Source organism: Branchiostoma lanceolatum, chromosome 12 (assembly GCF_035083965.1).
Source record: "Branchiostoma lanceolatum isolate klBraLanc5 chromosome 12, klBraLanc5.hap2, whole genome shotgun sequence".
In the NCBI taxonomy this organism is placed as follows: Eukaryota; Metazoa; Chordata; class Leptocardii; order Amphioxiformes; family Branchiostomatidae; genus Branchiostoma; species Branchiostoma lanceolatum.
Genome location: NC_089733.1, coordinates 7951463 through 7978257, shown reverse-complemented (window position 1 = coordinate 7978257; position 26795 = coordinate 7951463). Strand labels below are relative to the sequence as shown.

Genomic DNA, 26795 nt, shown 5'->3' with positions numbered 1-26795 from the left:
ATAGCTGCACCTATTATATTAAATTTATAAATGATTTTGGGTGCACAATAAAACCCTACTACCTCTCAATTCCATAACTAACTTCAACATTTTTAAGTAATACATCAAAGAAAGTTCGACAAAGGTAACATTACTTTTTCTGATACTTAAATTTCAAGAATATCCTATATTATAGTTTATACTTGTGTACTATATTACCTCTACCCTTATATATATATATATAACCTACAAAACATATCTGTGTGCACTGGTGCACCCACAGTCAAAAATTAGGTGCACAGCTCTAATTTTGGGTGCACAAAGGTGCACATGCACCCAGTATTTCGAGCCCTGGCCCACCAACATGACCGGACAAAAAGGGACATAAAATGGGGGTCCCGTACCTAGAGCATGTTAAAAGACACAACAACAGCCTCATTACTCAGATGAGTACCTACTGGCTGTACTTAGGAAGAATGAAAGACAGTGCTTGGGACAAAATGAAGGAGAGGAATACTAGCTGCAAAACAGACTAAAGCAGTTATGGAGGGAAGAATGATGGTCAAGTTTGCAATTACATTGATTTAAATTGAATCAGCGCATCCCTTCGTCACAGGAAGTAAATTTGCATCTTGGGACAGACAAAAATTTCACCCCTTCCTTAAAAAAAAATCTGAACTTCATGACATGAAATTGATGAGAATGTACTTTCATAAGCTCCAGATGACATATCTAATAACGAAAATGAACAACATGGGCTCCCAAACAATGAGTGGGACGGAAAAAAAATTTAAAGCTGGAGACAGCCCTTAATTGAATAATGAGATTGATGGAAAAGGCAGGTATTGGTCTGATTGCTGTATATATCAATGGGCCTGCCGCCAGTTGTGAATAGTGGTGTGGATCTAAACCCGAGTTTAGGTTTAGGTTCAGACTCGAGTCCAGAGGTTTAGGTTCAGGTCCGGACTTGAAAGTCCGGACCTGAACAATAATTTTGGAATATTTTTTCGTGTTACATGTAAAATTGCATATTGGCAGATATTTTACACGTAATTTGAAAACTATATATACGGAATTATATACAGTCAGTAATTAACACAAAAGTTCAGTTATAAACACAAAAACATCAATGTTTTAATATTTTTCTAGTGCAAATTTCACGATTTAAGGAAGGTTTAAGATGGTTTAAAATAAAAAGGAGTGTATGAGCGAGAGAATTTTTTTTTCAAGTCCGGACTTGTTTCCAGACGTTTAGGTTTTTTTGGACTTGAACCTAAACGTTTTACAAGTCCGGAACCGGTCCGGCTGGACCGATCCGCACCACTAGTTGTGAAGGGAAGAGTGGGTGTCAAATTTAATATTGCAATGTTAATATTGCATGAATATAATTGTATAATGGGATTGATGAGAAAGGGAGTTCTTGTTCAAATAACTTCATATATTACTATAATTCACTTTATCTTGACGGTAGCAAAATTTCACTGTGTAAGGAAAATGGACATTTTCACTGAACTTCAACTTCACGGTGGCGGCAAGTGATTTATAGAGCGGGTGTGTGAAGGAATAATGAATTATAACAGTTTTTTCCATGCTGATGATAAGTTCACGGTACAGAGGTGACTGTGAAAACAGTGAACATAAAGTTACAGTGAAAGAAACAAGAACTACAGTATATATCAGTAAGTTCGTCCATGGGCTGAAATAAGACCGCTAGAAGACTTGGATGCAATATATAATTATACTAAATCTAGTATCATATATTTCTTACCCAATAATATATAATAAAACCATTATTTGGATTCCAGAATATACATGCCATAAATCAACCGTATATTCTCTTCCTTTCTGATCAGCAAAATTGAAATTCACTAACTGGTCTTTTTGGACCAACATCTGAGAGTCTTTCCTTGGCATAGGAGTTTATGGGACTCTTCCTTTACTCTGTAAGGGCAGTGGTTGATGTTTTGGGTCTACTGCGTCTGGCTCCAGCCTTGTAGGTGGGCCTGTTTATGTCTACACTTTTTCCCCTTCCTAAACACAGGTTTTTACAGTTTCCACCTTCCCTACTGGCTGTGCAGAGATTAGTGGTTCTGCTGAGGTCATGGGGGTGCCTGCCTCTTACTGATAACCACTGGGGAGATACTAATAACTCACACAGGGAAAATTATTGCAGGTGGAATAGATCTACAAGGAATTATTACAAGAAATACTAGTACTGTCATGCCTTCTAGTACCAGAGTTATCAACCCAAGATTGATGTGTTTCAAAATTAATTCTTTCAAAGAGTGAAACTCATTGCCTCAAGAGGTGGTTTCAATTTAACCTGCTAAAACCCTTATTTAACCGGTTAAATTGCGTTCATATCAAGCTAAGATATATATACATATCAATAAACCAGTAAAATCTTTTAATTCATTCAACCGGCTATGATAGGCTTAGTATGAACGGGGTCTAACTGACCAGTCTAACTGGTCCGGACCTTTTAGCCTAGTGGTCAGCGCATTGGATTCCCAAGCCGTGCGGATCGGGATCTGTGTGGGTTCGAATCCTGGGAGCAGTGTACTCGCCCCTTTGGGTTTTTACAGTTATGCAGTACAGATATAAGATGTAAGAAGTGTCAAGATTTGTCAGGTGTTTTGACATATAGATCTAGAGAGACGATATTATAAGTTTATTGCAAATTCATGCCCGAAGGCTAATTGCAGACAAACAAGTACATGGAGATACATGGAAAACGAAATAGTTATCTAGTCTACTGTGAAAGTTCTATGTTAACTATGGTTGACTATGGTTGGGTGTGTCTGCTTTTTGAGGTGAAGAGTTGTTTCTCTGTGAGCCTAGCTTGGCAAATGCAATGGGAGCGTAAGAGGGCATGTTCCTACTTTTATATCAAACAGCAGATGTGTGCTGTAAGCTGACAAGGTAAAAGGTATTGTTTGCTGATCTTGTGTTGTGGCATTAACAAATGCATTAGGAGGTGTAGTTATTCTGTTGTGTATAAATAGATTTGTAATCATGCTCCAATCCTGCAAGTAGTAAGTAAATGATTCAGATTTTACCTCTAGTCCTTGAAGCCTTTACCTGAGAACAAAGGAAGTCATTGTTCTTCATCAGTTAGCCCCTAGAAGAAGCTGCTTGACACCTGACCCACCCCCCCTTTAACTTTAACTAGGACCTAAACACTCCACACTAATGAATGGGTAATTGTCTATTAGTGCAGCCCCAACTGATTGTTTGTTTTTGGTGGCTTTGGCTAACATGTTTATGTCTGCCAGCACAGACTCAAATAGAAAGGGCAGGGTGACCCAGCTTGACCTCCGAGGCTCCTGTGTGGATTGTACTGTAGGCCAGACTCATTACATTTAGCTTTATGGGGTCGTTTATGGGTTTTTTACGGGCATTACAAGGCTTGGCTGATTGAAAACACAGGCCCACAGTACATAGCATAAAGGTCTATCAATCAGAAGCACACAATAAAATAGCAAGGGTCCATATAAGATTAAATGAGCTGCGTATTAATGAGACTGTGATCCTCAGCCCAGACCAGAGCTTTACAGTTATAAGAAAACAAGGTAAAATCCGACAACTCAAAAGTAAGGCCATGCTATTGTGAACAAGGATGATTTGATTTTGTATGATATCGATAGCTACATATAAATCATTAAACTGCGAACTAAACTATTCTAATAAATACAAGAAAATTCTATCATATGGTTAGTGACTCTCAGTATTCTTCTTGAGAGTATTCATTTCTTTTTCAGGTCTTTCAAAACTCTCTACATAGCCATCAATATTTCAAGAGAGTCTATGCCAGAACCCTTGAAGTAATGAAATTTTTCTATCAGAAATTAGCCTAGCATGAGTGTAATGAAAACTAACATTATAGACTGGCAAGGGCATGACAAGTCAATTGATGAAGGTGACAGGTGGAGGAAATGGTCATCACTCAAACACAATTATAGCATGGATTAGAACCTGCCTGCTAACGACAAACAGTTGTAAAAGTGTAAACTGTTAGCAAATAGCTGTGAAGACTGACAAAAGCAATAAATCCCAGCTGCTCTACCCTGGCTGTGAACTTGTACACCTGTTCAAACTGTGCCACACCTGTTCAAAGCAACACCTGGCTTTGATACACCTGTCAGTAGAAACCCTACAGGGCTACTACAATATTCAAAATATGGGGGGTGTTCTTGGTGCATTTTTCTTTAACCTGTTACTCTTTAGCCTCCACCAGGCCTTCCTATGGGGGTACAGATAATAGAATTTGGCAAAAAAATGGAATAATTGGCCGGTACAGTCAGTCCACGGTAAGGCCACACCATTTTGATTTCTTGGTTAATGGAACTTTAAAAAAAATGCTATATTGGAAAATCAACAGGAAAACAGAATCTCAGAGGAAAGTTTGTACTTAGGTGCACACAGTTTCAGAGTGTGAACAGGGTCAGGAGCAAGTTTTCACCCCTGCCTTCTGTTTTCATGATTTTTGTGTGCTAAAATTTAAGATTGGTGTGGCCTAAGGTTACTTTTCCCCCTCCTAACTGCGCCTTTAAAAGAAACCGTATGGTAGGCAAACTCCCCTGGCAGATATTCTCCCTATATGGCTATATCCCACGTAGTTAGTCCGGTAGAGTACTGTACCAGGTATACATGGTCAAGATGAACTGTTGACAGTAAAATGGCGTTGAAACCTTTAGAAGTTACTGCCTCATGTTGGCATGCAAAGCGAACCTTACTGAAAGTCTCTGCTTGTGGACTGAAGCACAGGGTGAAAGTAGCACCAAGCTTAACATAGCTGAGAAGATTGACCCCAAAGATATCCATCACTTCAAAAACGAACGTTCGTGTCAGCTCCGGATTTGACTCTACCGCTAGCCTGCGGCTGCGTGACGTCAGCACGCCAGTTCTCGTTGCCTATCGTGGTCTCGCGTGGTTAATTCCACCCTATGATGACATCATCATAGCACCATAACCGTCGCCGTAGAGTCTAGCACGCATCCTTGTATACCCTGTATGGTTATCTTGAAGCGATTCCCTTTTGTAACCAATCATTATGTCCGAGGCTTATATCATGTAAGTTGAAAAATGAATGATCAGAAAAATGTCTGTTTCTGGATACCTGACCGACCCAAACAATCTCAGTGATATAACCTCCTTGGAATGATGAAAACGTCATAGAGTTACTTTCCAACATGTTCTCATAATTTCTGTTGCAATATAAGATTGTGCTGGTGCAATGGACAGCTATATAGTTAAAGTATGATGTAGAAAATACTAGTGCCCAGATGCAGTCCAGTTTTACACTGCTACACAGTATTTGTTGGATCACTGAAGCAAAAATAAGAAAAAAATAATTTTTTTTAGGATCATAATCAGAAACACAACTTTAATTTTCCTAGGCTTTACCAACAACTCTGGGGGTAGAGTCTGTAAAGACTGGCTTTACTCATGTACTGAACATGACTAAGCCTTACATTCTCAATCCTGCAAGAGAAAAAGAAAACACAATCCTGCTGGGAAACCAATGTAAGGAATGTGACCTCAGAAGGAGAATTAGTGCTTGCTCCCTTGGTAAAAGGAGTGAAGGGACATTATGTAATCCATACCATAGTTTCAACCAGGCCAAATTCAACGAGTAAAAGTAGGACATCACATGCAGATGTTAATTATTTTGTCTAGACCAATGCAGCAGAATTATGTGTTTAGCTGCTGTCAGTTGTTATTGATATACTGCTGGATGCCCTTGCTTCAATTATTTATAGACTGTCAGTGTTGTTACAGTATTCAAAGCAGGTCTGACTGGCTTTAAATGAAGTCAACATGATACAGGGCACATCCAGGGAAAATATAGACAGCTCTGTCAATAAGGCTCGCTTCTTAGTGGGCTGTTGATGTCCTATTTATAGACATATCAACAAACGAAGCTGGAGTGTCCTGAAATTATATGCATCAAGAAAGGTGTTCGACCAAGTAGGCCTCTCGATTAGGAACATCCAGGCATGCATGGCCAAGACTGCGTAAAAAGGTACCAATCACCTTTAAGTTTGCAAATTGGACATTGTATCCACCATATGTGCAGACAGTATGAAAGACTGTCTGCCTTCTCAAGCAATTAATTCTCAGCACTCTAATTCTGTCACAAACAAAATGCAGATTTTGGCTGTACAGGATACATTCCTTGCGGTGCCATGTGTCTGGCCATGTACACATGTGCCACCTTTATCCATGACTTACCATATATTACAGCAGGCCGTGGTCAGAAAGGATCCGTGGTCAACCCATCCAGTGAGCTCCTACCTCCGTACACCCATCTCCTGTTCGCAGCTCGTTTGTAGTCGTTGTACAAATTATCCGTGTTCCGTTTATGTTGCCAGGTGATTACCGGATCAGCTGTTACGTAATGCACGCGGGAACAACGTCAGGCATTGTGCACGCTGTCCTTACCCATTCAACAGCGCAGGGCCAGTGCTGTGCTTGCCCCAGTTTGTTTTCTTTCTCTCAGGCCTCTTGTGTTTGCATATGTCAGTCCTTCAGGGGCAGCCGCTGGGCCATACCAAAGTGGCAGGGAGGGGCAGGGTTGAGATGAGAGCTGATAATTACTCCATAGTAACTCTTGTTCCATTGATGTACTGGACAATGTTTCATACAGTATCATCAAAGATGAAAATTTATATCTCTGTTGTTTATGCTTAAGTCTTTTTAATTATAATTTTCTTGTAGGCTTATAAAAGTTTATCTTTCTGAGAAACTCAAGTTTAGGAAAAGTTATTTTGTTACAGGTCTCGACAGTTTGGTTTCATTTGTAATTTCGGAATATGCCAAGGAAATATTTGAAAGCGCATAGCTTTAGTGTGACGCATTTTTTTTGTTTTTCATAATTGCATTTTCTGCAAAAAGTGAAAAATAGAAGCAAACATAATTTTGAGCTGGCACTTTTCTGAGCATTCAGAGCAATTTCTTTCAATTACAAATTCCCCCCTCTAAAAAATGGGTGGAAGAGTCCACTTGCCCTAGAATGGACCTTGACCTTTAACCTGCAGGGATTGTTCCACATCTTTTGGCCCTCCTGCGGGAGTTAGCCTAACACCCAAACAAAGGACGAGCCTAATCCGGATCCCAGTGTATTCAGAGCATTTGAGCCTAAGAAAATTCCTGCTCTGAAAGGGAGCATGAAAAGAAACGGAAACAATCTCTGCCCCTTGCCAAGCCTGGGGATCTCCATTGTGTTCTGAGTTCCAAAAAAGCAAAAGGTTACCTTCTGTTCAACACCTGTAGAATGAATCGGGCCATTGTTCTTTTAATCAGGGACCTACATGTAATACTAGTAATAGCCATCACAGTTAAAAACTTGAACATGTAGCTGTGGATGATTTGGTAGACCAAGGATGTTTAAAACATTGGATAGACCTAGCTATTAGTCTAGGACATTACTTATTCAATTTAATGTCCTTGTTATAGTCAAGGTTAGGGTCCTTGCAATAATGTAGCAGCCCAGGTACATATTCTAAGACTTTTTAAACAGATCGATGAATTTCAAGCCTTGTTAGGGAGACTGTGTGTAGTGTATGCTTACACTACTTTATGCCTAAGAACGTTAACCTCTTGTAAGTCTTTGTTCAATGTTCTGCTAGAGCAGAAATAAGATTAGACTGTATCCTGTGACCCATGTCCAGTGTCACGTCTTGTTGTGTCTGCACATACTGGTCAGGCTCCATCCAATTTTCATGGTTGGAAAGGCTGTGTTTTGCTCTGGTAACTGTATAGCTGCCAATTGTCTTTATCACTTTCTTTGACTTGAAGTCTTAATGGTGTGTAAAGTTTTGTGAATTTGGAGAGCTAACCCTCTCCTCTTTTTATGGTTGGAAGGGAAGGGGAAGTTTGGCCACCAGAGGGTTTCATTTACAGGTACAGGCAAATGATTAACCTTAGGCCATACCAATTTTATTTGTTGCTTCATGGATTTTTTAAGAAAAAAATTGCAGCGACAGGGTGAAAAAAAAATAAAGGAAAACTTTTTTTGCAAATAGTCTGTGGTGAAGATAAGGGTTTACATAACATAAGAAACAAGAGGATTATCCAAGTTTCAGCTTTGTATGGCTTATTTTATACAATGCACCCCTGCTAGTACTATGATTTCAGTAGCAAAATTACCTTTTGCTATGTAATATATGGATTGATATTGAGAAATAGTTTTAATAAATGAAAAATTATAACTTATGATAAAATGTGACCACACTTTCTAGGTGTATGCAGGCCTTTATGATCTATTTTGGTGGCTATTAAGTATTGAGTTTTACAACAGTTACTGAACAAATAGTAAAATCATGAGTAAAAATTTGTGAATGGGAATAGCAACCCAATTTTTTTTTTTCAAAATGGGTAAAATAGGAGAGGCTATTCCGAGAAGCAACAAAATAAATTGGTGTGGCCTTACCGTGGACTGACTCTACTGGCCAATTATTCCTTTTTTTGCCAGACTCTACTATCCATATCCCCGTACTGTAGGAAGGCCTAGTGGAAGCATTGTTGGAAAGGCTCTTGCTCTAGTAACTGTGTAGCTGTCTTTATCACTCTCTTTGATTTTGATGTGTAAAATTTTGTTGATTTGGAGATTTATCCCTCTTCCTTGCCACTCAGGCAACGCCAATTTAATTTCTTGGTTAACGGATTTTTTTTTTTAATTTTAGCACAAGGACATCATTAAAACAGAATGCTGGGGTGAAAACTTACACCTAACCCTGTTCACTCCCTGAAACTGTGTGCACCAAAGCACAAACTTTCCTCTGAGATCCAATCTAGCATTTAAAAAAAAAATTCTGTTAACCAAGAAATTGAAATGATGTGGCCTAACCAAGGAGTGATACATATTCAGTTGTCATTTGTATTTGCAGAATGTCCTTCAAAATACTGTACTCTTGCTAATGCTGATTTATTAAGTGAAGGAAATATTAACCAACTCATTTTCAAGTCTTCTGTGGAAAATGGCAGAATCTTGTAAAAGTGCCCTCTTTCATACACAGAAAGTACTGCAGCACACGTTTGATGTTGCTTCTGCACTTATACATGTTGCATTTTCAGGCCAAAGAAGTAATGATATTCACCACAAAGATGTACTATACTTTTGTTTTGCATTCCTTTGACCCATTGCTGTTTTCTCTGTTTTGCAGAACAATGATGGCAACAAAAAGACTTTTTATGGCCGAGTTCACAACAACAGTAAATGACTGATGAAGTGATGATATCAACATTTTATCAACGTCTTCCTATTCTTGATTTTGTCTTGAAAGATGCTGATTACTAGGTATTATATTTACGGCTAGCTGACTTATTAAAATGGCAAGCGTGGTGTTTTAAACAACAAAATGTAGTGATAAGTATTGCTTAATATCATGTGCATTAATATATAAATTATTCAAAGAAATGATAAGTAGTCTAAATGAAGAATAAGGCTGACAGAGAATCTATCTGATGATATTTATGAATTTGTTGATAACAGGAGATCCATTTAAAAGTCTAAATCTAATCGCTTTTGGTAGCTTGTGATGTACATGTAAATGAAAATGAAATATTTTACTTTCCATTGCATGAAAAAATATGAAATTTATATGTGGATAACTATGATTCAATTAAAGTTCTAAATCATAAATATGATCATACTTCAGGGATGTGGGTGTTGAAATAAATATATATTTAGATTACTGATTTAGATATAACTTTCAATATGTGATACTGTAGGACTTATAGGAGTATTAATAGGAGAGTTTATATTGATTATTGATTTTTGTTGTTTGCGAATTTAATTGATTGTCATTGATTATGTTGTTATTTTTGTCTCCAGTATTTATGTCACACAAGCTGTGTAATAAAGTTTGAGAAGAAACCATTAAAATTTTCAAAATACATATCTGTTGTGGTGTTTTTCCATTTGTTGATAATTCAAGAGTTATTTGTCCTAGCTGCACACTTTTTTGCTGTCCAATGATCATAATTATGGACTAATAGTCAATATTTAAAGGCACCCAGAACATTTTATGTGGCTTGAAACTCGAATAAAAAAATTTCTAGTCATTCCCACCCATAGTAAGTTTCAATAACACTATACCATTGCATATCGACATTCAAGGAGCAAAGATACGATGTCGTTGTGTGGTGAGAACTGATAGAAAATCCAAGCCCTAATAGACTAATCCTGACTGTCCATCACAATTAGCGGTTTGACCTATGAGAGAGTGACTGCATGTCCGTCAAATATTTGCATCTTTATGTTTTAAATTTGCACTTCTACGTTTTGACAGAGGTGGGCGGGGCTATGGTATCGGTCTATTTACACTAGGCGCGTGAAACTTAAAGATCACCATGTAGCTAATTTTTGTGCCGAACTTTTGATAAGAAATCCGCACGCAAATGTAGTAATTTTGTAAAGATTACAGCACCTAGAATATTACCAGTTCTCAAGCCTCATAAAATGCTTATGGGTGCCTTTTCCTGTCCTCAAAACATAAGACAAAGAGAATGCAAGCACTCAAGTTTGCTGGAATGTGTAAATGTTTTCTTCAAACAAATCAAGGTGTACAAAATTCCTCTTAGATAGCAGCATCACGCAGATAGATGTTTTGAACACTGTTCTAGTACTTCTGTGAACTGACACCAACATCAGCACAACCACATGGCTTGTCAGTCTAACTCTCTGATGTGGACTTTGATCCATTTAAAAGAAGCGATACAAGTGTTATTCATTGATGTAAAGTGCAGTGAAATAACACAATTAAAAGTGACATTCAAACGATATACCAAACTAATAATATGTTGGAAACCAAATTGGATGTGTATTACAAGTTGCTAAAAAATCACTCCACAGCATCATGGTATAAATCTACCATTAGGCAGTGCCATGTTTGTTTTCTATCCCCTTTCTTGCTCCTGTCAACCTGACCCTCATTGGTGCAAAGTTGGGTGATGTCATTGCTTTCATTCCTTTTCAGCCAATAGGAAACGGGAACTGTTTACATTTGTCATTCATATCCGTGAGCTGTCCTCCAAACATCTTTGTCAGAGAGTTTGGGTAGGTACCCTCATGAATCTGAATGTTGCAATGTATACAGCAGTTCCCATCTAAATGTACATGTCGAGTTCACACTTCTGCCGACAACCAAACTGTGGCACGGGGTATGTGACGTGATGTAGTCCATCTATGATGCAAGCACCATGTGCAGTCCATGGAAGTGTAAACTTGTCTGTTTTTTGGCGACGCCTCAGGGGCAAGCCTAATGGTATATAATATTGTGTGCAGTTTGCAAGAATTATAGGAATTGTACAGGAATGTGAAAGTCCACAGGACCATAAAGAATGCCTGAATGGATTGTTTTCATATTTGGTAGATAGGTAGTTCTTTGTGACACATTGAAATGATTGGATTTTGGCCCCCTAGCGACTTTCTATGGAACTGCAGGGGAAGTTTGGCTTTTGAAATGTCGTGTTCTGAACATGCTATGGTATTTGGTCGAGCCAGGAAAAGTTCAACGAAGTCGTGCACCACAGAAATGGAAGATGTTTCGAGGAAGACAGTAGCAAGACCAGAGGATGACTACATACACATCAGCGTTTAAAGGTGCTACCCTGGTAGTAAGATAGCAGGCCAGGCCTATGCCTCCTGTTGGCAGGAGAAACCCCAAGTCTGGGCACAGGGTTGGGGTTACTCCTCCAGAAGCTGGTGATAGCGCCAGCCTTTGAGTAGGCGTCCTGGAGTTCTCGGACACAGTGCACACGGGGCTTCTTTGGTTCTTTCTTCTGCAGAGAATCAAGCCAAGGAGGAAGAAAGTTTCATTGTTTTGCAAGCAGCAAAATGAAGACATGTTCTTCCCTCTGACTTGACGTTTATACAGTGATATGGTAAAATCTTAATGTCTTTGTTAAAAGATTTTGAGCATCTTGTTGCTTTGACCCACCCTCCTGAAAGCGGAGCCCCTATCGCTCGATTCGTTAGCTCGCTCGCGTAGGGGCCCTGCTCTTTAGCCCCGGTAGACATGGTTCTGGCGTCGTTGCCACCAAAACAGCTTCAGCCAATCAGAGGGTTTGCTAAACCTCAACTAGAGCAAAAGCGCAAAGGACGCTGGAAAGCCACCAACCAATCAGGTTACGTCTCACATCGTTACTTTAGGTTCAGAACAAATTAACCGCCAAATTGTGCCAAATAAGGATAGTCATTAATTATTCATGAGCAACTGTCAGTAACGTCGCCAGAACCGTGTCTACCGGGGCTAAAGAGCAGGGCCCCTACGCGAGCGAGCTAACGAATCAAGCGATAGGGTCTCTGCTTTCAGGAGGGTGCTTTAACCTGACTGAGCTATGTTCTCCTTTTTGCAAAAAGTATCACAAAGAAACATGTCTGATGAATAAAATATTTTGTGGTGTGGATGTTCACAGAAAATTGTTTGATATGATCAACCCGTCCAAACATGTTTTCGAAAGCCAATCAGAGGGAAGAACATCTCAAAATAGCCCTCGATTTTAGAACAATTGTTATGATTTATCAATCAAAAATCATGCATCAAATAGTTTTAGTCAGAGATATTACAAAATATTTGTCCCCAATAAATGTCACCTCATGAATTTTAAACTTTGTGCAGATATCAACAATACCTCTGTTCCTCTTTGTAAAATTTGGTTATATACTAACTATATAAAAGCTTTCTTGAATTGATACTCTGAAATAGAACAGTATATCCAGATATATACAAATAGAAACAATATATGATTTAGCAGCTTTGGGCATTCTTATCTATAAATCAATCAATATATACACAATATTCCATCAATGATGTAATTATAACATTTACCTATCTAAACAATAGGCTGACTTCACTGTATTCAGTTAACTCTGTGAGAGATTTAAAACATGTATGTGCATTTTTCAAATGTCATACAAAAGTGCAAAAATGATTCTTTTCACATATTCACAGGTAAGTTTTCAGTTTAGTTATGCCAGTAATAAGAATTAAAGCCACTGAAGTAGTGCTTGTTGCTTGTCCCTATGGGGGAATTGTCTCTCAGGTCCGCTTGCTTGTCTTCAAAGCTCTGGTGGAACTTCTTGTGAGCGTCAGTCTTTGAGAAAGACTCCTGGATCTTCAGGAGGGATGTTTGCGGACGGGGAGTACCGGTGCCAGGGCGCCAAGTCATCCGGGAGAACTCTGCTTCCAACCGGGGGTCGTACAGAACATTGTTCCGCTCCGTGTACGGTGTGGGGTCCGACTGGGCCGTCAGGGGCTTGTCGTAGGAGAGATGTGCTTTTGGGCTCCCGAAAGAGGCCGTCGGTTGAAGGGAGCTGAAGCGATCGTTGTACTCGCTTGTGCGCCTCGAATGGGACGTCTCGTTCAGTCGGTTGGGCTCATCGTAGTAGGGACCTGTTAGCTTCGCGCCTGGCGGTAGGCTAGAGGTTTTAGCCAGTTTCTCATGCAGAGGTCTCATATCAGGCCTTTTCGTCATGGGATCGCTCAAGCTGTACGGGTTCTGCCGCACAGTGTAACTCGCTAAGGAGGGTTTCTCTCTCTCTGGTAGGTCGAGTGGGCCAGATCCTCTCGATGCCATGACTTCTGCATACCCCGGCGTTAACTGTCTATCGTGAAGAGTTGCTACCCTTCCCATATCTGATATCTTGGTGGCATAGTCCCCTACTAAGGCGTCATTCACTTGTTCTTGTCCTGAATGGATGTACGGGTCCCTCTCCCTGTACATACCCGTATGGTGTTCGATGAAGACCTTCGGTTTGGTGGACGTGTTAACTAGCTCTGACTTGTGGTGAGACGCTAAGATGCCGTGTTGGGGTGTTTGTGTCGACAGTAGTGCGTATCTGTTGGTCTTTTCTAGTTCCCGAAACTCGCCTTCCAAGGTCTCCTTCAGTCCTTTTGAGTACGGTGGAGGTTTCTCTGGTGCTTGTGCTGCGGTTGCCGTCTGGTGCGGTATCGGTGTTGTCAGATGTTGCTGACTCTCAACAAGCTGTAGGTTGTGGTCAGGGTTGCTCTGATCTTCCACGATCCTCCATTCCTCTTCGTTCCTCGGATCGCCTGGTGGATACTGTGGGTAGTTGAGGTACTCTCGCTCGACCTGCTGGTTCTCCTCGTCTCCCTCACCCGATCCGGTCCCCGGGGCGGGCTCCAGTCTGTGCGTCAGGCGGACGGCAGGTCCGATCTCCCGGGAGATTCGTCCCTCCAGTGGCCGTGGTGGAAAGAACACGGGAACGGTCGCAGGTTTCTGGTGAGGATGGAGTAAGGTGGGTTAGTTAAAGAGTCACACAGAAACACAACAGTTACATTGAGTAGTGTTAATAGGTGCCCTGTAAGAGTATTGTCTTGTGTTCTTCGTAGATCGTGATCATTTTATTTCGTTGTCGTAAGAAAAACTGAGAGGACTAAAGCACAGGCACCAAGAAACACCACCAGAAGTAAAACTGTAAAACAAATATTGTTCAACACAATGATAAATGTCGTCCATTGTTAGTCGTGCATGAAATAAGCCTCACACTAGCAGAGTGACAACCACTCAGAAACCAAGTGAAGTTTTCAAAAGGTCCTGAAAGGTGAGCACTACATACAGCATGGGACTACGCATAAGTTAGTAACGTCGTCGTCACAGCCACAGATGCGTTAGTTCGGACGGTTAGACAATGGAATAATTCACAGCGAGCAGAAGACATCCTCTGTGCAGGTTGGTTGTTTTTTTTATCCAAGAATGTCTGGTGCTTTTGACGCGCTTGTTTTGACAACGATGCTTCACTAGTGCAGTGTCAGTTGCCTTTCTTCTACGCTTCCTCGCTACATCGGTATCAGCTTCGCCCGTATACTTGTGCCATGCCCAGAGATCTTCTTTTTTTCATTCTATAAATGTCATGGAATTGCTCAATGTGCTTTGAATTCATGCTACAACATGGTAGCAGATTGTGTTTGATCACATTGGACTAAGATGTCGTTATGAGGTTGATATGCCTGTATTCTGATATCTTTTCTAATACTAACCTCACCCTCCTAAAAGCAGGACCGGTACCCCTATCGCTTAATTCGTTGGCTCGCTCGCGTAGGGGCCCTGCTCTTTAGCCCCGGTAGACACGGTTCTGGCGCCGTCGCTAACAAAACAGCTTCAGCCTATCAGAGGGTTTGCTAAACCTCATCTAAAGCAAAAGCACAAAGGACGCTGGGAAGCTATCAGCCAATCAGGTTACGTCTCACATCGCCAAATTGTGCCAAATAATGATAGTCATAATTCTTCATGATCAACTGTCAGTAACGTCGCCAAAACCATGTCTACCGGGGCTCAGAAAGAGCAGGGCCCCTACGCGAGCGTGCCAACGAATCGAGCGATAGGGCCTGCTTTTAGGAGGATGTCTAAGCTCTGACCATACCTTTGGTGAAAATGTACTGTACCTGCCGTCAATTCCAAAAGAATGTCCATGGTAGGTTACTTAGTTATAAAATATTTATAACTTTCTTATATTTCTCAACAGAATGATTTTCAATGGATCTAGATGTGGATTTTTGGAGACCGACTGCGATTGAAGCAAATGATATTTGAACAACTCACCAGTTCGTCCACCTCTTTCCCTTGGACCATGCTCTTCACCATGTTCTCGTGATAGTTATCCAGATGGAGTTCGTTACTTGGTCCATAGCCTGGATTGGTCAAGATTAATTGGATTAGATACAAAAGTCAGAACTCGATCGATGCCATTAAAATGCTGGTTTATGGAAAATACAATAAGTCAAACTATGGTAAAGATTAGTTCAACGAAGATTGAAGTAGCCTCCATAGTAGGCTCTACCGGGCCTTTTTGGGGGCCTTTTGCCCTATGGTTTCAGGCTGGCTGATGGTTCCGGGCTGGCTGCAAAAGGTGTATTATAAGCCCCCCCCCCCCAAGGCCCGGTAGAGCCTGCTATGGAGGCTAGATTGAAGAGGGATTTTAAAGAATGTTCAAGCAGCACATCTGAAGCATTCGGTAAACATTTAAGTGCGTGCTTGTTGCCGTTAAGCCTTTCTACTCACTAAAGGTAGAGCAGTAGCAACTAGAAAATTCCAGATAGTTAAAATAAGAAATGCGAAGCTAAATCGTTAAACTTTGTTGCATAGTTCAGGAACTGGAGCTAGAAGCTTGGTCAAGCTAATCTCCAAGTAGATCTAATGGTTGCGAAGACCGTATCCAAGGTTAGGTTGCAATAAAAACTTATTCTGCCAGTTGGATACGGTCTTCGCAACCATTAGATCTGCTTGGAGATTAGCTCAAGCTACAAGTACTCCTACGTACCTGTGAAGGTACGTTTGTAGGTGGTTTGCCATTGGGACTTCTCCACGTTCCTCAGAGCGGTAGCGGTTCGAGGATCCAGGGTCTTCTCCAAAGGGCGCTCCGTGAGGTTGGGCAGCACCAGCTTGGGTGGAATGGGGTAGTACTGCTGACGACCGCCATCTGGCGGATACTTCACCATCTGCAGGTGTTCGATATTTACATGCCATATTACAGACTACTCAAATTTCTCTAGCACCAGATCTCTGATTTGAAATGTACAAGTAGTCAAAATCGTGTGACTGCCCGACTGGAGCTTATCTGGCTGACTGGAGCTTCTCGGGCTAGCATATACGATTTTTGGCACCGTGTAACTCTGACATGAGATTAATCGAAATGCTCCTTTATCATATGAGAAAACATAATTCTTACGTGGTAGAAGTCGTCTCCTGGCCATGTCAACGCCCGTTTGTGACCCTCCGATGGTAAGTCCTGCGTTTCCCAGCGATAGGGTCCTCCTACATAAGGCAAATGTACAATTTTATAATAACCATGCTTATTGACATATTGACATCTGCCATGGTAGGGTGCGGTTAGCGATCTTGCCTCTGGAACTAGAAGCCCCGGGTTCGATCCCGGCTGTGTCGCTCACCCGACTTGTGCTTGTCGAAAAGAGATAGGGGAATTTCCCCGGTACAATGAGCCTATAAATACTGTACATGGCGTCTGTCTTCTCTGTCACGACCAGTGGAAGATTAGCTCATCTGTTCATTGAGTTCATTAGAGCTAAACTGGTTCGAAGTCACTTTCCTTTCCCTTTTTTGCGTATCATTTCTTAATTGATAATTGCTATTTTCTAGAGTGTACAGTTTGATATATAGTAATGCGTGAGTATTGTTCGCTCTTGTTGCTGTCATTATAATTATCGTAATCAGTAAATATAGTTTATCTTTGATATCCTATAAAGTAGTTATGTTGAAAAATAATTTAGTCAACTGAATGTCGATTTAAAATGTCAACCAAAGAACGTGGCTATTGTGAGGTGCTGTTCGCACCACCGTAGCAGGTTATCTTTTCGTTTATGCCTTCCTCTGAGTGACATTAAGACTAGCAAGGACTAAAACAATATCAGTCGACAACACAGTCTTTGTAACGGGGGGGGGGGGGGGGGGGTTCAAGCGCCTCCAACTGACCAGTCTAACTGGTCGCGACCTTTTAGCCTAGTGGTTAAGGCGTGCGTGCCTGTGATCTGGGCTGCCGGTTTCGGCGTGGGTTCGAATCTCGGTAGGGATCACTTGTTTCTACTCGCTCCTTTGATTTGTTTTCACTGGCGCCCAACAACGGCCCTGTGTGAAATGGCAAGATGTGCCACACAGGGAGATCGAACCCTGAGATTCGAGGACGAATCTTAAAAAGAAAAGGGGGAGTAGTGTAACAGTGGGGGTTAATCGCCTCCAGCTGACCAGTCTAACTGATCGCGACCTTTTAGCCTAGTGGTTAAGGCGTGCGTGCCTGTGATCTGGGCTGCCGGTTTCGGCCCGGGGTTCGAATCTCGGTTGGGATCACTTGTTTCTACTCGCTCCTTTGATTTGTTTCATCTTTATCACAGTGTGCTGATATCACTTGTAATTCTCCTACCTCTGCTTTTGCTGTTGATCCGGACGTTATGCGGCGTGGCGGGCGTCTCGTGGTGTAGAGGCTGGTCCCTGCGGGCGCGGACGCCTCGCTTCGGGTCGTCGGGGGAGTCGAACTTCGGGATGACCGCGTAGCGAGCGATGTGTGAGGCGTAGGGATGTTCGGCCGGGAACGGCAGGTCGATCATCACGGTCCTGAGGCAAAGGGACAGATTTTATGTTTGAGATATGTATAAGTAACGTGTATTTCATAGAAATATAATCTATTGTTCACTTGAAAGTAAGTTTTCTTGCCTACCATCGTTTGGGCAACTAGTCGTCTGCCTTTATAAGGGGGTAACGAACGCTGCCACTTCTCGCCGCCAGATGACGCTGTGGCAAACTTGCGGCCCCAAGCGTGACTGAGCCAACCCCACCCCCATCTGATCCGTGAAACGTTTATAGGGAAGAACCTTTTTGATTGTGCCAAACGATTTAACTTCCAACTAGACAGTAGACCTGAGAAAGCTTTTCATCTAATATATAATTGGTCATATTCTTGATATTGTCAACAATCTACCCTCAGCTCCAAGACGATAGTGGTGTAGTGGCCTGCGCTTTTGTTACTTACTACATCTGGTTCTGATTACTTGGAACCAGAAGGCCCGAGTTCAAATCCAGGGTAGGACACCTCTGGACAAGAGGCGCATTGAGTCATACCAAAGACTTTATAAAAATGGTACATACTTCTGAAACAGTATGGAAGTTAATCACACTCCACTGCCAGTGGACTAGCTCCCTGCTGCAGTGATTGCACCACAGTGTGGCCCAGGGCTATGAACCGGGGATGGGCACCGCTCTACACACCGTATGGTGTGAGAGGATTTTAATTTTAACTAACCAAGACAATAGTACACATCACACACAGTTGAAATAATGCAGCCAATGACAACTGGTGCAACAGAAGGTAAATATGCATACTCACTCCATATTGCTCTTCTGCGGATTGGTTAACCTGGAATAACACAGAAAATACTTTCAGATTTATCAAAAATTACATATCGCAAGTGTTTGCCTTTTAGTTACACATAACCATAATTTCACAATGAACATAAACTTGAAATATGATCTTGTTCTATGGCATAGATTGCCACGAAAATGATGTACCACCCCCAATCTGTCAAATATTATACCTTGCAAGGATATCTATCATAAACAGACATAGTATACTTACAACTGATCGTTCCATCGCACGTTGCTCCTCTTCAATTGGGTCAGGTCGTAGTACTGTTGTATTGGTCCACCACTGTGGATTGAACAAGAAAACTTTTCAGTTATACGGCCAACTTGAAAACGTTCGGTAGCCATTTGTATATAGTTGAACTTTAGCATGTCCTCTTGACGTAATCATTTTAGTTTTGATGACCATACCTTTTGACGTCAGTCCAAACCACTGGGGTAATTAAAGCCGTCATATCTTTAAACGTTGAAGCTACAGAGGTATATCATCTCCAAGCATCATTGAAATGAATTTCAGGTCAGGGGATCACCACATATTCACAGCACGAAATCACTGCGTCGATTTCCCATTAAGTGACCTCAGGTGAGCAAAGTTCATTCCTTACGTTCTCGTTTGGCATGGTAACAATAAACAAGATGGCGGTTCCGCACTGATTAGGCACGCCTTGTGTACAACTTGTCTAGCAACAGGTCGCTGTTAGTTAACCATTTGTGACCTTAAGCCTTGGGCCAACGTCACTGGTTGCCATTTTTGTTGTTAAATCAACACACGTATATGCTTACATTTGTTAAGTTAATGAGCTTTTTATTAACCTTTATGTCAATTGTTTAGGAACAAAGAATAAATATATACATCTATCACTTGATATCACAAGTTGAGACATATAATCTATTAATGATTTTCCTAAGAATATAAGGTACTTCTAATAAATACTTGTTTATCTAACTGATCTATATCTGTGAATAGTTTCAACAGGTTGGTAAGTCACTGAATGAAAAGACCCTTTTTTATTACACAACCAAGAGATTTATTCCACCGAAGTTTCGGTGACCATCTGTCACCTTCTTCAAGGCAATTCTGACTGGTTCACATAGTAATGCATTACTTATCTATAGTCTGCACATCTGGTTGTATGTCTATGTATCCTTAAATCAAATGGAATCTCTATGTACGTACCGTGGATATCCGTCCGCGCCGCTGCCGTAGTGCCTGTGTGTTTTCTGTACCACGGTAGGCGGTTCTCCCTTAGGTCTGTACTGGTCGGGTAGTTGTACCTTCCTCTCCCCTCCATACTCCAGCTTCCCCCGCCCCCATGGCGCCTTCGTGTTCTTCTCAACAAGCGCTCGGTACTTTTCAAAACTAGTGGGATACAAGAGATGCAAAAATGGAATTTCTGCTGCAATACCAAGGTCACATACCAGGGGGCCCAAAATCGAGCTTGACTTTCGGCTTCACAACACCTGCCCACATACTAAATATAATCGTAATCCATAAAGAGGTTCTTGAGTTATGCTGACTACATTAGTCCGGAAACACAAACAGACAGACAAACAGACAGGCAGACAAACAGACACACAGAAACACCCAAAACTATATCTCCATTTTTCATGGAGATGATAATGATAGATATGTTGATGAAGGTTAGACTTCCAGGTAATAAGATACGCCAAAAATATTCAAGAATACTTTTAAAATGACTGTTTCAAAATTTTATCCAGTTGCTTGAGTAACTATTCTAATGATAGATATGGTTTAGAAATTATTTTATGATTATACAGGCATTAGGGTGGTAGCAAAATGCACTGGATTTTAATTGATGTGTTTCACATAACATGATAATTATTTGAAAAATAACCCACTTATCCAGCACTACTTGGAAATCATATCACCTGGGGCGAAACGTCACGATAAGAATCGTTCCATTTGCATTGTTATTAGTGTTACAGTTGTCTCCATTCTCTACTGATATTTTCCTAACCTTCCATTCTATTTCTGACTCTCATGCGCATGTTTAGTCAAACTACATTCCCATTCTGTGACAAAAAAAGAAAGATAACACACTGCTCCCCTCTGTTATTTTTCAAGTGGACCGATCCCAAATACAATACAAAAGATTTGGGTCAACTATACTATAATGGCTCACAGAAAATGTCAGAGGTCATCGCCAGTGTTGACATGTATACACTATCATGGCGCCAGGTATGTACGGTATGGAAATTGGTGACAATCGTGTTAAAATGTGCGTTAAGTCCGGTTTCCGCCACACTGTTACGTATGTACACCCATGCTAATGATGCATGCTGTATGACGTAGGAACATACCAATGATTGACATATACGTACTTGCCGCCATAGCAAATCAAACAAATCCAAGGAAAATGTGCTCCTAAAACTTCAAACACAACTTATGCATTTCAGGAAATATCAATACGAATAGAATTGCCCGTAAACGCGTATATAAGAGGACAGATCGAGTCGGGTCAAGTAGCGTGTGTTAGGACTATTTGACAAATGGCGCGGGTAAACACTTGGTGGGGTCGTGGGAGATTACACACGATATTACAGAGCCATTAAAAGCCTCTTTATCAAGAAGAACCATTTCTCAGCCTCCTTAATTATACCTTAAGCCGTTACGTGGAGAGCGAGGTCCAATAAAGACAAGATGGGCTATTAAGGCAATACACTGAGCGTACTGTCAACACGCCGTAGATAAGAGATAGGTGGACAACATTTGGCTAAGGCGAGGATACATTAGACTGTAATATATCCACACACGGGGCCAATAAATACTTCTGACGTTGCTATGTAGCTATGGTACGAACGTCCACTTCATCTATATCTTAGATATAAATGTCCAATTCGTTCGTGGACCAATGTAATAGTTTTTACCCTGTCTGCGTCCATACAGAAAAGAATCCTTGGGTGTTCAGAAGAATCCGTACGTGTTAAAATGTTCGCACATTTGAATCGTATTCATATCTGCGTAATTATGGCATTCTGATTGAATATTAAAGGCAAACAGGTTCAAGATCGTTTAAGAGATATGTGTTTCCTTTTACTACAAACGTGGGTGGTTTTATAAAGAAGCAAACACATTGGGTTACATTAAACATCCTACACTTTGTTAAGCTTTTATAGCGCCATGTTTACCCAGCAAGGCGCAGTCGAATTCTAATACGTTGAAAGCAAATAGAAAACATTGTAGGGCTTTTATACCATTACCTGGGCCTTAACGTGTTCGGAGAAATACAAAACAAGCTGATCTTATCAAATTGAAATACATGTATGTGTTTCTTGATTACAGTTGGTATTTATGTGCCTCTAGTGTGTGTAGTTTGTAACCCTACAATCAGAAACGACTTTTGGTCACAAATACACGCCATGTACAGTCACGACCGAGCAAATAGTGAAGAAACCACGGAGGTATGTCGGATCATTTTCACAAGCAGAAATCCCCCTTTAACGTTGGGTAACCTAAATTCGGGATTTTTCCGATAATGGTTGACTGAAATCAATCTAGCAGAACAATAAACCATCCTTTTTTTCTATTATTCTGTCAGTATCATGTACTATCTTTGCACTAATCATATATATGGTAGATTTTGTCTCTAGTCGTGCTGACACCATAATATTTCAACTTCAAACTACCGTCCGCCGCACGCACAATTACGGTGCTGTCGGACAGGGGGGCACATTAATTCGGGAGAGAAGATTCGTCTTGAATATCTTACCGCTAATCACATTTTATACAGCAGCTATTCGTTCTATCCTTGGCTTGAGGAGAGTGCTATGGATATAGACGTGTCCAAGTAAAAAAAAATACACGAAAAAACGGCCGTACCGCACACATCAGGCCAGTTCGGGAACAACCCGTGTGTTGAGTCGGTAGAACTTCACTCAAAGTCGGCCCATCGTCATCATCGGGCAACGTGTAACGTTACATTATTCATGGGAAGTTAGCTGGATGCCGTAGCAATGGTAATACCACCATGTCCATGTGTTCCTTGTTGTGTTAGGAGCAAACTTTGAGGAAAATATCTTCCTCAGTCCACTATCACACGCAGCATTTAGACAAAAAGTGTTCCTCACAAACCTTTGTCGTCTGCTTGACAACAGGATTCTGGTTAACAATATGGCGGCGGGAAAATACACGTGCCGTAGGTTGTAGCAACAGAGAGGAGTTTTGATGATTGATCACACTTAGAATCCAGTTGCAGGTTAGCAAAAGAGATTGTAATAAGTTGTCTTATAAATAATTGTGTTTAGCAGGCAGGAGATGTGACATTTGTCTTATAAACCAGCGAACAACCGTGCTGGGTGATCCTCCCACGAAGCCCCCAGACTCTGTCAATAAGGGACGGAGAGTTTTTGACGTCGCCAACTTCTAATGCATGGTTATCGAAGCTTTTCAGCCAGTGTTCTGAATACGTTAGTCTATCTGCTTTGCATTGCTGGCGTTATAACTGATTTTGCATCTAGCACATATCCCTAAATACCCCGTTTTCGAAAAATCCCGACTTTAAGTACCCCACGAATTTAGGTTACCCAACGTTACATATCGAGTAAGTGGATAGACCGCTCACCTGACTTCGTTTACGGTTGGACGCTGAGGACTCTGAAGAGGGTTGAACAGCTCCGAAGACTTGTAGGCCCCTCCGAGATAGTCCGTTCCTTGCGTTTCCTTGTAGTAGTGCGACAGGGGTAAGGCCCGCGTGGCAGCCATCTTGGTTCACCAACACCTTGTTTTCGCAGGTGGAACAGGTAAAAAAGTCCAATGAGAAACAGCTACATACCGAAAACAACGAGTTGTCAGCCCTGCGAGTCGTTTTTCATGCACAGGTGTCTGCCATGTTGGACCGGCACTCCCAACACACGAGGGTAACCATTGGTTACACACGACGCCTTTTTCTGATTGGCTGCCGCGTTTCTCTATTGTCCTGCGTTGTTGCCAGTGGTGCACTTATCCGGCATTCAGGCACAGTAACCGGGGGCGTTTCAGAGTTATTCATTTGCCCTTACCGATATTGTTTTATAGGTAAGAGAAGAAACAATGTACCAAATCTCATCCATTCAGTGTTGGGGATGTTTCTATACACGTTTGTTTTCTACAGCCGTACAAAAACTTGCTCTAAAGGAATCGCAAGCTACAGTGACTTTCTGGGTGAAGAAATAAAGAACTTTTGAGAAGGGCCTAGGCAGGTATATTTAGACGATCACTGACAGGTGTATACCCGTGAACAAATAATGACCGGGGTATAGTTACTAAGGACAACGGATTCTTTTCTGCAGGCGCCACGCTATACGTATTGGCAAAACAGCCTGTATTTTTGCAGCTTATTCAAGCGGGTAAATAAATAATTTAGCGACCAATTACTCAACAATGGATCGGAGGTTGAGTGGGTTAGGGAATTTCTTTTGAGGGGATCGCTGCGATTCGTGCCGTTGACAGGTTTCACAAAAAGAATGTTGTCTTATAAGTTATAATGGGGCTAATCTGACCGGTGAGGGAGAAGGAGTGTTTGCGACAAGCTAAGAAAATATTAGTCGTGTCTAAGCGCTTGACAGATGGTCTAGACGACATCGTTCTATTTGTGGTAGCCCGTTGGTGACCATTTTAGTTTATACAGCAAAACACAAAAGAAGTGTGGAAAATATTCTTCAAAATCTCTACAATTCCCAAGCTGTCTAGCACACATCATTACACAACCAGAATAGAGAAGTATTTAAAAAAAATCATGATAACAATACTAGGTAATTATTGTAATCACCATACCTCGCCCCTTTGTGACACTCTTAGCGATGAGCTAACAAAACAAGAGCCTCTAGAATTTGATGTTCTAAACTACACACTCAATTGTAAATCAATCCATATACAGCGGTCGTTTCCTATACAGCTAACATTGAACATGATCACAAACAGGCCTTGAGTTTGAGTTGTACATTACAACACAGTGTTAGCCACTTGTAACATGGCGACGGGAATAAAAGAAGCACTCAAACGGTTGGAGAGTTCGGAGTGCCTTTTGGGTCCCCGTGGCCCGTGAAAAGAAGAAATGTTACCAAGCGTTTGATACAACTGGATTCAATAGGATCGAATGGTCAAGTGGTGTTCAATGCACTTTCGCTTCCTGCCCTTTGGTTTTCTAGAGCCCTACATTTGAGCTTTTACTTTTAGGAGTTTTCTATGCCTTTTTCATACATATGAAAGGTATTAACACAAGGAATATATGAGTTTTAAGTAAAACAGTAATAGGAGTGGTTAGAAACTGAGTATTAGGTGCCGCTTATCTAAACTTGGTAGACGAAGGCGAATGGAAGTCCGAAGAATATTTGGTCATTTGATGCTTAAAAAAAACACAACTTTTTTATTACCAATACCCTAAACTAACTCATCCAACTACAGAAGCTATTTAGAAAAAGGTCCCTTGCTGGAATGGTAGACGATTGTAGATATTAGGATGCCGATTGGTCTAAATCTGTCTTGATTGAATCCATAACAACGACACATTTTTATATCTATACAAATTACAAATTAGAAAAAGCAAGAGTGTTAAAAAATTCTATTGCTTGATTCTGCCATGTGTCGTATACGTATCATGCTTAATCTTATTTGGTTCTAGTATGGACTAAGATAAACAACGCTTAAATCCGACACTGTTTCGCCAACAACATGATATCTAGGCCCTCTTGTCAACTCAAATCACTTAAGTAGAAAACGTACTTACCTTACAACTTTTAGGCTTTGTTGACAACAGTTGCTTGCTTTAGTACCTAAGGTATAGTTAGGCGTGAAAGAGGGAGAGGTGTTTTTATGGCCCGAGGAATGGAAGTGTGACAGGTCTTCCGTCTAACTCGGTCCACCGGCCCCTCCACTCAGATACAGCGTCGCACGGTTGCCTTCGCGACCGCCAGGTGTAAAAGGCTCTGTATGTGGGGTTGAGGAACCCAGAATCTTAAAAAGAGACACGTATGAATGAAACCCTGGGCCTACTTTTGCTTGAAGATTCCATCTATTAAATCCATACATTGATATCTAGAGAGCTGTATCTTCATTTTAACAAAATGCTTTTGTACAATATTTCGGAAAGGGAGAACCCGAAACTCGGGTAACCCTTTTACAGCCACGTTTTCTTGTCATATCATCTCATGTGTCGATGACGGATGGAAGAACCTAATTCATTGCTAGGGGTGGTCAGGGTGTGGATGATGGTTATTCTCTCAGCTGGTCACACTTTTGTCCACTTTTTCAGTTGTCATATCATTTCCTCGCTTGACCCACATAAAACTGGTCAATAGACTAGGTTGCATTGGATGTTCACATAGTGTAGTTACCGCTTACAGGTTCTTTGGTCCGGACTAGCTGTCATTGGGGCTAAATGCAGCTGTGTACACGCACAGTCATGTTTACCAAAATGTTGTTGGTAGACGTTATGTTTTGTAACAGAAGAATATTTGTATATTTGGATCCTTGACGGACATGCAGACGGACTAACATTTCTGTCACTCATGCTGTCATGCATTCAAATACTCATATGTAATGCTGTCATCAATTGCACGCCAGCTTAAGCAACTTTCGAAATATCCAACGTTTCAAAATGCTTTTCACATTTTATGTTATACTGAAAGATACGTAGTGTTCAACAAAGCCATACGCCCGTGTGTACGTTGCGTGACTACAAGTATATTTAAACAACGTAGCCAAAACGTCGACTATAGATGATAGGACGATAACACCTTTATGCAGATCACGTTTCGTCTATGGTTTAGATGTGCAGGTGAAAAAAAATCATTGGCATGAAACTATCAAAAGTACAGTAACTGTTACAATGAAATGACTGCTTGCCTACATAAATGTCCTCAACAAACAGGACAATGCAGGATCTGGGACTGATACCATGTACCATACTCGAATATTTGCA

General features: G+C 41.1%; 2 protein-coding genes across 3 annotated transcripts in view; both read right to left on the bottom strand.

The window, feature by feature from the left end:
- LOC136445868 (divergent protein kinase domain 2A-like) overlaps window positions 1–6502 on the bottom strand; it is a 36852-nt gene extending 30350 nt beyond the window's left edge. The window contains exon 1 of the mRNA XM_066444073.1: window positions 6214–6502. The gene's annotated coding sequence lies outside the window, so the exon portion shown is untranslated. The remainder of the gene's footprint in view (window positions 1–6213) is intronic.
- Window positions 6503–12363: 5861 nt separating this feature from the next.
- On the bottom strand, window positions 12364–25780 carry LOC136445917 (sperm-associated microtubule inner protein 4-like). 2 transcript variants are annotated; one of them, XM_066444148.1, is made up of 10 exons: window positions 25602–25780; window positions 23460–23615; window positions 20054–20236; window positions 19091–19162; window positions 18842–18871; window positions 17882–18072; window positions 16676–16761; window positions 16268–16445; window positions 15550–15638; window positions 12364–14226 (listed from the first exon to the last, which is right to left on the bottom strand). In XM_066444148.1, exons 2-10 carry the CDS (start codon window positions 23597–23599, stop codon window positions 12952–12954), a joined length of 2244 nt encoding a protein of 747 aa, XP_066300245.1. In that variant the 5' UTR covers window positions 23600–23615; window positions 25602–25780; the 3' UTR covers window positions 12364–12951. The 2 variants fall into 2 exon arrangements, with proteins under 2 accessions (XP_066300245.1, XP_066300243.1); XM_066444146.1 differs by lacking the exon at window positions 25602–25780 and having other exon boundaries at window positions 23460–23751.
- Window positions 25781–26795: the final 1015 nt, after the last annotated feature.